The sequence below is a fragment of the Cebus imitator genome, unplaced genomic scaffold, assembly GCF_001604975.1.
Source record: "Cebus imitator isolate Cc_AM_T3 unplaced genomic scaffold, Cebus_imitator-1.0 Scaffold193, whole genome shotgun sequence".
NCBI lineage: Eukaryota > Metazoa > Chordata > Mammalia > Primates > Cebidae > Cebus > Cebus imitator.
The window spans coordinates 2921479-2934501 of NW_016107508.1; the positions used below are offsets into that span (position 1 = coordinate 2921479).

General features: G+C 39.2%; 1 protein-coding gene across 16 annotated transcripts in view; it reads left to right on the forward strand.

Annotated features, from left to right (window-relative positions):
* UNC79 (unc-79 homolog, NALCN channel complex subunit) overlaps positions 1-13023 on the forward strand; it is a 276166-nt gene that overhangs the window by 166609 nt on the left and 96534 nt on the right. For 11 of the 16 annotated variants that reach the window (XM_017547000.2, XM_037745182.1, XM_017546992.2 and 8 more), the window contains 4 exons: positions 667-848; positions 4226-4427; positions 5867-6046; positions 7529-7594. In XM_017547000.2, the coding sequence (XP_017402489.1) occupies positions 667-848; positions 4226-4427; positions 5867-6046; positions 7529-7594 (630 nt within the window). The remainder of the gene's footprint in view (positions 1-666; positions 849-4225; positions 4428-5866; positions 6047-7528; positions 7595-13023) is intronic. The other 5 variants (XM_037745180.1, XM_017546990.2, XM_037745181.1 and 2 more) reach the window with 2 other exon arrangements.

Consider the following 13023-nt stretch of genomic DNA (forward strand, 5'->3'; position numbering starts at 1 on the left):
CCTTGGCCTCCCAAAATATTGGGATTACAGGTGTGAGCCACCACGCCTGGCCGCTATTGTAATTTTTTATAAAGCCATGCTTTAAAAGTGGCTGGAATTGTTCCACGTTCATTTGCAGAGTAATTAGAAATCTATCAAGTAAGGGTATATTTACAGCATGGAAGAAACACCTGGCTTCTGTAGCCCCAGGAAATGTCGATTTGGTCTGCCATTTCACATCATGACCTACTAAGAGTAGAGTAGAGGACCAGAACCCAGAGCTAGGAATGGTGGGCACCATTGACAGAGAGATGACACTCTCGGTCATCTGCAGAGCTTCAATGGAATGGCCACAGTTAGGAACATAGAGGCATTTCGAATCGTTTGAAATATAGCTGAAAGATAAACAAATATGAAAAAACTATAAACGACAACCCAGAATTAGTTCAAGTCTGCATGGGAAAAAAAAAGTTCTGCGCTGAGTAGAAGCAGTGCTGCACAGATGAAATGTAACACTAGAGATGGTGGCATTAGACTTGCCTGTTGGCATTTAAAATAAACCATGTGGGAGACCCAGAGTTAACTTTTTCTCTGTGAGTTCAGTTATCAGACTGGCTAAATAAATATGTGTGCATGTGCGTGTATGTGTGTGTATTTATATATTTTGCCTTCTCTTTTACATTGCAGTGGAAAAAGTGGCTGTAATTTGTAGATTTCTGGATATTCACTCAGTGACCAAAAACCACCTGCTGAAGTACTCCCTGGCACATGCCTTCTGCTGCTTCCTGACAGCGGTGGAGGATGTCAACCCCGCAGTGGCTACCAGAGCTGGTCTCCTGCTTGACACCATAAAGAGGCCAGCGTTGCAGGTGACATGTGATGTGTGTTATCTGCTCCGAAGGTGGTCTGTGTCAGCACTACTAAATCGTTGCATTGTCACACATCTTTGTTTGACCTGCTATGACAAAATACCATAAACCGGGTAGTTCATAAACTACAGAAATTTATTTTGCAGGTTGTCTGATGAGGGTCTGCTGTCTAGTTCATAGATGGGGCCTTTGCTGTGTCTAGGGCCTCTTTCATGATAGCACTAGTCCCATTCATTAGGGCCCTGCCCACATGGCCTAATCATTTCTCAAAGCCCCACCTCCTAATACTGTCACATTGGTGATTTAGTTTCAAAATAGGAATTTGGAGGTGAGGGCCTTGCACACATTTTCAGACCATAGCATCACATATAATATTGATGATGATGATGATGGAGATTTTTTCATTGGAAGATATGTACCAGAACCACATCTTGCTAAAAGACTCCTTGTTGTTATTTGTTGATACCATTTTTTTTAAAGAGAGAGTCTTACTCTGTTGCCCAGGCTGATCATAATTCCCTGCAGCCTGAAACTCTTGGGCTCAAGTGATCCTCCTTCCTCAGCCTCCTGACTAGCTAGGACTACAGGTATGCATCACCATACATACCTAATTTTTGACTTGTTTTTTTGTAAAGACAGGGTCTTGCTATATTACCCAGGCTGGTCTTGAACTCCTGGCCTCAAGCAATCCTCCAACTTAGGCGTCCCAGAATGCTGGGATTATAGGCATTAGCTGTAGTGCCTGGCCCATTTGTTGATACTTTATTTTCAGTCTTTGTTTATATGCTGATATAACTTTGGACAAGTGTAATTATTACATAACGTGTGTGTGTGTGTGTGTGTGTGTGTGTGCATGCGTGCATGTGGGGGTGTCTGTGTGTGGCAAATTTTAATACTAGGTTGGTTTATCTTATACCACTTAGCTAGCTCCTGGGCTAGAGGCCCCTGTGGTTAGAGGCTAGATGCTAAGAGAAATCAGATAAATTATAGTTTTTTGTATAGTTTTGTTTTGAGATGGAGCCTCCCTCTCTCTCCTAGGCTGGAGTGCAGTGGTGCAATCTCAGTTCACTGCAACCTCTGCCTCCCGGGTTAAAGTGATTCTCGTGCCTTAGCCTCCTGAATAGCTGAGACTACAGGCTTACACCACCATGCCTGCCTAATTTTTGTTTTTAGTAGAGATGGGGTTTTGCTGGATTTTGCTATGTTGGCCATGCTTGTCTCGAACTCCTGGCCTCAAATGATTCACCTGCTTCGGCCACCCAAAGTGCTGGGATTACAGGCCTGAGCCACTGCACCTGATCTGAATTATGGTTTTAATTAAAGTAAAACATAAGAAGATAAATATGCTATCAAAACAAAACATCACAAAATAAAGCCAAAGAGACAAGAAATATGAGACCTGGAGAGAGTTGTATATTCATTTTGTTTGGAACCTTTATTTTTTAGCAGAGATACCAAGTCTCAGAGAGATAATTATGTGACTTATCAAAGGACACAGAGTGATTTAGTGACAAAATTAAGACTAGAAACTCCAAAGTTCTGATCTACTATTTCTCCATGTTGCACCTGATTTATTATTTTTTTGTTATTATTAAACTAACAATAGAAAGAGCTAACATTCCTCAGATAGCTACTGTGTTTCCAGGGCAGGTGTGTTGAAAGTGTGCTGTTATGCATTATCTCATTTAATCCTCGTAGTAACCTTTTGCGGGTTCTCTTTTTACAGGTAGAGATGCTGAGGGTTAGAAAGGTTAAGACACCTTTTCAGAGTCACATAGCTAGTAAGCGGCAGAGAAAATTCAGGAATGATTCATAATAAGTCCACATTCTTAACTCTGTGTGTGTGTGTGTGTGTGTGTGTGTGTGTGTGTGTGTGTGTGTGTACACTGTCTCCGAATCCAGTGTAAGCCTCTTCCTGCATTTTAAGCCCAAGAAGCAAGGGCAAGCTTGCACGAACTGAAAGATTGAAGGGCTATGCTGCCTGTGGTATATTCTTTTTCGTGTGTGTGTAAAATCTCCAGTTGTCTTCTGAATAATTATTCTCTGTTGATCTTACCAAGTACTTCTATGTCCTACCCCTTGCTTAGGGCCTGGAACATAGGAGGCACTCATTAGATGACAGCTGAATTAATGAATGGGATGGTTGGATGAATTGCAATTTTTAAGTCTCATTCAGTTAAAAAGAGGGGGAATGGTAAACTCAGACACTAGAGGAACAGGTTCTCAATCCATTCCAACTTTGATTAACATTCTATGTTCCACTCATATTCCAAGAAAACCAGGTGACTTTGCTTTTTTCAAATCATGAAATTTTGGATTAAAGCAGATTTCTAGACCATTTTTTTTTTTTTATGTATTCTAAAATGTAGCTTTGAAAATATGCTCCTCTTAATGAAAACTACAGACCTTAAAACCAGATGTGGCCAGGCATGGTGGCTTACGCCTGTAATCCCAGCACTTTGGGAAGCTGAGGCAGGCGGATCATGAGGTCAGGAGATCAAGATGATCTGGCTAACATGGTGAAACTCTGTCTCTATTAAAAATGCAAAAAATTAGCCAAGCGTGGTGGCACACACCTGTAGTCCCAGCTACTCGGGAGGCTGAGGCAGGCGAATCACTTGGACCCAGGAGGCAGACTTTGCAGTGAGCTGAGATCATGCCATTGCACTCCAGCCTGGGTGACAGAGCAAGACTCCGTCTCAACCCCCTCCCCTGCAAAACAAAAGAACAACAACAAAAAAACCAGATGCATTTGACTTGAGGGTATTTGGATTAAGTGATTATTATTCAATGCATTAGAAAATAAATAGCATGCATTTAGTTCAGATTTCTGATTCCAAATTCAAGAGATATTCCACAGTGAAGAGAAATTCCTCTTCTACATTTTTCTTTTCTTTTTTTTTTTTGAGATGGAGTCTTGCTCTGTAGCCCAGGCTGGAGTGCAGTGACATGATCTTGGCTCACTGCAGCCTCCGCCTCCCAGGTCCTGGTTCAAGCAATTCTCCTACCTCAGCCACCCAAGTAGCTGGGATTATAGGCATGAGCCACCATGCCCAGCTAATTTTTATATTTTTTAGTAGAGACAGGGTTTCACCATGTTGGCTAGTCTGGTCTTGAACTCCTGACCTTGTGATCCACCCGCCTCGGCCTCCCAAAGTGCTGGGATTACAGGCATGAACAACTGTGCCCGAACCCCTCTTCTACATTTTTCTTTACTACCAAAACTTTCAATCAAAAAAGATTCCAGTGGGATCATTCTACATTATAAGTTTGAATTAAGTAAGCTGCCTTGTTTAATTGACTTTGCTTAGTATATTGGCTTTAAAGTAACTTAGATGTTTATATCTGACTTTTTTTTTTAATCTCCTTTTCCCCAGGGTCTGTGTCTTTGTCTTGACTTCCAGTTTGATACTGTGGTTAAAGACAGACCCACAATTCTGAGCAAGCTTTTACTCTTGCATTTTCTTAAGCAGGATATTCCTGCTTTGAGTTGGGAGTTCTTTGTCAATAGATTTGAGACGCTTTCTTTGGAAGCCCAGCTACATTTGGATTGTAACAAGGAATTTCCTTTTCCTACAAGTAAGTAAAATGAAAACCGTCACAGTTTCCATTGTGCTTGCTTAGACAAAGAGAAGATATTGGCATGCCATTTAATTCCTCTACAGAGGATGCCTTGACCTCATGCACTCAATTCATTAAATGCTTATTGAATAGCTACTGTAGTAACCTGTAGATTTAAGTGTATCCTGCCATTCCAAAGTCAAAATTCTCATTTCCTTGACCTATGATAAATATATGACCCTGTGTTCCCTAAATATGATTCGATCATTATGTTTATAATGTTTGTGAGGAATTTTGGGAAGCATATTTGCACCTTGCAAACTCACTCTTGCTGCTTTCTAAATTTCAATAGTTTTTGGAACATAGGTGGCTTTTGGTTACATGGATAAGTTCTTTACTGGTAATTTCTGAGATTTTGGTGTACCCATCACCTGAGCATTATACTTTGTACCCAGTGTGTAGTCTTTTAGCCCTCACCTCCTCCCACCCTACCCCCCAAGTCCCCAAATTCCATTCTGTCATTTTTATGCCTTTGCATCCTCATAGCTTAGCTCCCACTTATAAGTGAGAACATATGATACTTGGTTTTCCATTTCTGCATTATTTCACTTAGAATAATAGTCTCCAGCTCCATCCAGATTGCTGTGAATGCCATTATTTCATTCTTTTAAATGGCCAAGCAGTATTCCACAGTGTGTGTGTATATATACCAGTGCCATGCTATTTTGGTAACTATAGCCTTGTAGTATAGTTTGAACTCCAGTTTTAATATGATGCCTCCAGATTAGTTCTTTTTGTTCAGTCTTGCTTTGGCTATGTAGGCTCTTTTTTTGGTTCCATATGAATTTTCTTGTTTTTCTAGCTCTGTGAATAATAATGATGATACTTTGATGGGAATTGCATTGAATCTGTTGCCCAGGCAGGTGTGTAGCGGTGTCATTATAGCTCACCGCAGTCTCCAACTCCGGGGCTTAAACAATCCTCCCAGCTAATCTTCCTGAGTAGCTGGGACTATGGGTGTGAGCCACTCTACCTGGCTAATTTTTCTTTTTTTGTAGAGATAGGGGTCTTACTATATTGCCCAGGCTGGTCTCAAACTCCTGGCCTCAAGGCCTCCCAAAATGCTGGGATTACAGGCATGAGCTACTACACCTGGCCTCTTGCTTAGTTATAAATCAGTTACCTACAGCTCTGAATAGGTGGAGAAAAGACTTTCATCACTCAACTATCCCAATGATAACCAAAATTAGATAATTTAATTTTGTGGTCTAGGCCGAAAAAAAATTCATGATAGGCAATAGTCATTTTTTTAATGTAAGACTCATCATAAAGGGAGATATATAGCCATGAAAAACATATTTTAATATTGAAACTCTACACAGATGGATTGTTATAGACTAGGTGGATTATATAGCCAGTAAAGGAGAGTTATAGTCTCTTTAATTCCTTTTGCAAAGCCATCACTGCTGTGAGAACCAACGTTGCTAACCTCAGCGATGCAGCCTTGTGGAAGATCAAGAGAGCTCGCTTTGCAAGAAACCGCCAGAAGAGTGTACGTTCCCTGAGGGACAGCGTGAAAGGGCCAGTGGAATCCAAGAGGGCGCTCTCCCTCCCTGAGACCCTGACCTCCAAAATTCGTTGAGTATCTTCTTCCATCCTCCCACTAAATTTGTTTAATGTCTTTCTGAGGCTGACCTGTCTTGTTGAATGTTCACAGAAAGTATAGCATGTTTAACAAACTGAGTTTGTTCAATAAGTTTGACTTTCAAATTCCCTAGAGAATCACCCCAGGGGTATAAATGTCTAGGGTTGCTTTTGCTAGTTTGCTGGGATAGCAAAGCCCTGATCCAGTGGTAGAGGTTTTTGAAATGTAAAAGGCAGCAAATGCATTGATGCTTGGCATCCAATTTAGAAGAAACATTTATTCCTAAATCCTAGAACACCAAAGTTTGCACCACCAATCTTATATCCTAAGAGCTTTCTGAATAAGACTTAGACAACAAGGCCTATGGCGGCTAAAGAGGGAGAGCTGAAATTTGGAATGCATTTTATAGCGTTTGGGAGAAGCGGCCACACAAGCCCCCTCCCCAGAAAAACCAATAATAATGGTTGCTTTTGAAATAGAGAAATCAAGCTGAGAAGTTGAATTTCTGTGCATCTTCACCAGATAATTTATAAATAAAAATAAGCTTCATTGCCAATTTTTTTTAAAAGACCATATACACGTAGTCTATAAAAGGTCTTTCTTTATATTACAGTTTTAAAGGGAATAAAATTTTCCTTAAATTACCAAATGACTAGATAAACTCTAATGATTAGTAATGACTCATGAAGGACAAATAATTAAAAATTCGTCACTAAATCACCATACTAGTGAATGAGTATGTTTAAATATATTACTAACTTGTAAAATTTATTAAATGATTTAATCTTTAAATAATCATTGTGAAGTTAATAAAATGATGCCCCAAAACGTATTTCTTATCCTGTCAGAAGTTGAAAGGTTTGTTTTTCACTGGCATTCATTAGAAGACAGCCTTATAGAACATAACCATTTTTAATCATAAATATGATTTGATTTTATTCATTACATTTTCTCTATTTTATGACAAGCTATGGAAATGTGTTCTTTTAAACTTTGGAAGAGTTAAATATGAATGAAATCCCTTTAAGTAGTCAATAACCCAGTTTTTCAGGGAGCAAAGATAATCATAGGTGGTCATTTAAGAATAATCAGTGATAGTGCTAGGCCCTGGGTGAAACTGTTTAAATCCTAGAAACCAATACCTAGATTAAAAAAAGAAAAAATTTTATATGAGTTTCCCAGCTCTATTTATAGCTTAACTGATCAGTTTGGAATGTAAAGTTTATTTTTTGTTATTTCTTGTTCATTAATTCACATGACAGTTTTGAAGATGAAGTAACATTGAAGGATATTCTTACAATTCAAATAAAAACTGCAAAACTTTTGTTTGCATAAACAACTTTTATGTGATGTTAATTACAAATGGAAAAATGAAACCTGCCCCTACTATCCAATATGGTTAGCACTGAGTATATTTTCTAGGCTCCAGTTGTCTGTAATGCTTATTTAAATAGAGTTGTTGTTGATTTTTAAGCTATGAGGTTGACCAGGCATGAGCAGTCTGCTCCAGCTCTCGGTGGGACACCTGAACAGACGCCAGGTGGGTACTTCTGACGTTGAAGGGCCGTGTGCAAGTGTCTATCACAGGTGGACAAGGTAGAGAATGCAGTGTCTCTAACTGGACCAGAGTGATATACTTAGGATTTGCAAGCTCAAAAGGGTCGTACCCCAGATGTTCAAGTGTTTAAGCACCTGATATGGCAATTCTTTCCATTTTGATACTAACAGATGGCTTTTGATCCCATTAACTTTTGGTCCAGTAAGAAGCATCCTATCACCTGAGTATGCAGCTTTCCCCAGAGAGCCAGTATGACTAGAGCTATACATAGTATTTATATTTGTATGTGTCTTTACACATAGAAATATTTTGTTCATATAATCTGCTATAGGAAAACCATACATTTCATTTACATTTTAAAAGGTTATACATTTGAACCACCATCATCTGCTCATCCCCTTAGCCATTCCTGATTCTTTGCAACTCTACATGCATTTCTGTTTCTCAGAGAAAGGAGAATTTCCACTATTTGGAGGGCCGTAGGATCATATTCAGCATGATACAGTTTAATGATCATTTGATGTTCCGTGATATATTACAATTTAACATGAAGTAGCCTAAGAGTTGAAAGGGCATTGGCAAGGAGATTCCACATGAATGGTGCTGGAACTCACTGGGAAGATTGTGAAGGTTCTCAATACCTTCTTATTAGCTAGAAACAAACTTGGTAACTACCACCCATGCTATAGAACATTTGAGTTTTCATCTAAGACTACTGGTTTTAAGATAAACTTTCAGGATGGTACAGACAGTCTCAGAAGGAACATTTATCATGTGTATTTTTATTATGAAAAGGACATTTGAAAGAAGGGGAGTCAGGAGTGGGAGAGGAGAGAGAAAATCCCGGAGATCATGCATGCAGACAGCTGAGGGTGGCCAAAATGTCCTTTTTCTTTGAAAATTGATGAGAAAAAAAGAATAGCAAACATTTGGTAGAGTCCCTCTACCTTGCCTTACACATCACTTGTGTACTCTACTGTGCTGTTCCTTTTTCAAAAAAAGAATACAAATAAGAACTTCTGATTCAAAGATTCATTAGAAATATGAAATTCATGCAGTTCCCCTTCAGTGGGGAATTTTTGAGTTTGTACTTAGGCGGTTTCATAAATTTATTTTACTCTAGCTTGCCTCTTTGTCTTAAGGCTTAGCTGAAAAGCTAGCCTTTCATAATAATTATCCACTTTAACAGCCCAACTCAGAGTCTCCTCACATCTCTGTAGGAAAACACATACATGTGTTTCTCGAGTTAAAAAATGCCTTCAGGCATCTAATTATTCCACCAAAAGTGGCCAGATGGAAAAGAGGCAGATAACAGCATTGTTTAGATTAAATATGAGGCTGAAACTTCAGGAAAGATAATTTACATGACATCATCATAAGCAAAACTTGCTTGGATATGGAAATAGCTGGCTCAGCTTATAAGGCAGTTTCAAACTACTACAGGGTTCCATTTTTACTAGACCCTGACTGTTTCTAACTTGGAAGCAAGGACATGCCAGAATTATCATAAGATCATGCAGAATGGTTTAAGACAGTCATTAAATGGAAACGGAAGAATTTGCTACGTAACTAACATACTTTTGTTTGGTCCAAGTAATGAATGCCTCTGTGCAGACCTCTTGTTGATGAGGCTTGAAATAAAGCAGATGCCCCTTTATATAATAAGACTTATATTAAATTGCTGTGTAGGTTGAAATTTTTGGCATCGGATTTACAATTTGTGATTCTCTGATCTTAGCCTTTACATGGTACTCACAGCAAATGGAATAGAAAATTCTGTTTTCTATAAAAGGTATACTCTGCAAGGTTTGTAGAGAGTCGTATTCCTTTGTGACTTTTATGAGTCAAATCAAAGGCTTTGTGCATAGAAATAAAATTCATAGAATCTTATAGCTGAAACCTTAGCAATGTGTTAACAGTCTCATTTTATAAAGGAAGAAGCTGAGCTTCTCACAAAAGAACAAGCTTGTTGGTGACAAGCCCAGAGGTCCTGAGCTCTGTAACAAGGCATGTAACTGCCAGTAGGAATTCAGCACCTTCATTTCATCCTAATTGATGAGATACACAATCTTTTTAACTGCTAATCTACAATTTGTATGATTAGACATAAGGACTACTTTCACTGGTGCTGTAAGAACCAGGAATTTTTTTGTCTTCATGTATTTAGAGCACTGATGAAGATTGATTGAATAGAATGTAGCAGTTGTTATATTACATAAGCACAATACTGAACTAATGGTATCAGTCCCATGTGAACATAGGGTGCTTAATTATATCATGTTCCTCTTTGCCTGGAATGCATAATTAAACAATAATAGGTATATAATACTGATAATTCTTCATATATATATATAGTACCATAGTACCTCTTTACTTACAGGAAAACTGATGTAGTGAGGGATTAAGCAATTCTGCTTAGATGATTTCTTAAGGTCACATATGACTAACTAGTTAGGAACAGAACTGATGCTGGCATCCAAGGGACTTGACTTGCTTTCTTTGCACTACAACTACCTCTTGATTAACTGGTCTTAGGGCATTTCTGCCCTGTGGGACATGAGGACACCAATCTGGTTATGGAGTTGGCTGGACTTTTCAGGCCTGCTATGGAACTTAAGACCATGAGTGTCCAGACCAAAGGACCTTCCCAGTTAGGACCCTAGATTGGCCCAGAGCTATCCCCATCCCTCATGGGACTTGCATACTCCAAGTTCTGCTTCAGCCTGCAGGGAAACCTGGAGGTCTCTTGGCCTGCATTTGTATCTGTAAGAGAAGGTGCCCAGTACTAGTTAGGACCAATAAAACACTCTTGCTTTGACTTTTCCTGTCTCCTTATTGTCCCAGCCTAGAATTCCAAATAACTTTTCTCTGGGCACTTTCTTTCTTTCTACAGATGGTTTACAATTCACTTCTTCACTAACTTGCAAAATGCCAATTGACCATTAAGATCCATTAAGTCAGAGTACAGTTGTTTTTAAAGGAATACTCTTGTTCGAAGTTATATTTTTGGGAAATGACAATTTTGGTTCAACAAACATTACAAATATTTTTTTTGAGATGGGGATCTCGCTATGTTGTTCAGGCTGGTCTCGAGCTTCTGGGCTCAGGGGATCCTCTCACCTCAGCCTCCCAAGTAGCTTGGATTATAGATGTGTGCCACAAATGCTTGTTGAACAAACATTTATTATACACCTACTGGACTAGGAAATATGAAGAATACAAAGATGCAATAGAAATTTTTATACTCGGCCGGGCGCGGTGGCTCAAGCCTGTAATCCCAGCACTTTGGGAGGCCGAGGCGGGTGGATCACGAGGTCAAGAGATCGAGACCATCCTGGTCAACATGGTGAAACCCCGTCTCTACTAAAAATACAAAAAATTAGCTGGGCATGGTGGCGCGTGCCTGTAGTCCCACCTGCTCAGGAGGCTGAGGCAGGAGAATTACCTGAACCCAGGAGGCGGAGGTTGCGGTGAGCCGAGATCGCGCCATTGCACTCCAGCCTGAGTAACGAGAGCGAAACTCTGTCTCAAAAAAAAAAAAGAAATTTTTATACTCTTAACTTGCTTGTGGCCAAGTAAGGGATATTAAGTATGAACATCAGTAAATCCTCATCTTGAGTGAAAGTGACAGTATGTAGGATGAGTCATGTCAGATGCAAAGGGAGAGGAGCTTTCTACTAGCTGGAGACATTAGGGAAGTTCTCGTGGACAAGTGGCTTTTCAGCCACGCTTGACTGGTGGATGAGATATAAACACATGATGATAGGATGTGACATAGGAAGGAGAAAAGGCAGGGATGGGGAGCATAGGAGGACATGAAGTTAGCCACTGCCCCAGCAGTGGACATGTGCACACGCAATGGAACACTGAGGTAAGGACGTAGGGAGATGAGCAAGGCAGTGTAGTGAGAGCTGCCTGTGGAATGGAACCTCATTTACAGTGCTTACTCATTGGCTGCCCTCAACCAAGTGCAGAGTAAGCTTGCCATTTGTTGGTTTGACAGCGGGGTCAGTGAGCCAATTCACATAGAAAAATGTTCCCATATTCCTGCTGTTCTGGGACTTTATCAATTTTTCTCTTATATAGAATATAAGTTCTGACATATTTATTTGAATTTAGTGCATTTCAACAGACATTTATGTATCATAAGCATCTACTGTATGTCAGACATTGGCACCTATCCTGTGATGGATATAAAAATGGATAAAATATGGCATTTGCATTCAAGGAGCCTATGTTCTTATTGGAGTATTAAGGCAAATGAATACACAAAATGTCCTCCCTCGCATAATTGTCATTGGCCACATGGGAATTAGGAACTGCAAAAGGAAATTTTCCTCCATTCTTTTGCCCTCTCCTGTCTTCCCTCCTTTCTTGTCCTTAGAAACTCAAAGAATTTAGGGATCACATCCAATTGCTGGAAGACTGGGTATATGTAATGAGAATGGCTTTTGGGGACCAGTTGATAGCACAAAATTGTAGGGCGACAGTAGAGAACCACCTTGCAAGGTGAAGAGAGCACCATGAGAAAAGATGCAAAGACGGAGAAATGTTAGCTCCCTCCTGAGATCCACGAGTAGCCCAGCTTGTAAGAATGTCAACATTTCAGGTGAAATGATAGGAGATAAGTCTGGAAAAGCAGATCCTGATCTTGCCTGGTTTCAAATCATCTGAATAAATAATGTTGTGTTACACTTTGGAGTTTCAATCAGTTATACAGCTCTGTGGACAGACTGTAATGGACTCAGTCCACATTAAAGTTATGGTAGGAATAGCTCTGCCTCCATAATTATAATTATAAATATAATTATATTTTCTCTTTATAGAAAATATAAAATCCGACCCCTTAACGTGTTAAATCTCTATGGTTAGGACAGATACAGGAATTTCACAGACTAGCATTCAAAACTAGCAAGCATTTTGTTTTCTTTAGAGAGAATACTTCTAGGCATTTAGTTTTAAAATGGAAATTTCATACCTTTTCTAGGTTAAAACATTAATATTGTCTTTATTGATAGAGAACATTTCAGCTTATCTACAGCTTATTTTTCTTAGGGTTTGGATTAAGGTAACTTTTCTTTTTGAAGAGTGCAGCAGTCACAAGCTTACTCTATTTCAAAGAAAAGCAGTAAATAAAGTGCACACTTGTAAAGCCTACACTGGAGGGTAAATTATTAGCATAAAAAGAGATTGAAATTTTTTATGCAAAAGTTTTTATAAATTAGTTTTTTTTTTTCAGTACATTTGTTAAAGATCACTCATTACTTGCTATTCAGGGAAAGCAGCAAACTTAAGATCAGTGAAAATGAATCTACAGTGAGATGGGCATGTATGGAATGACAGTCATCAGGAAAATATGATGTCATAGGAAAACTCAAGGTTACACATTTTTTAGAAACATGCCCACTTGC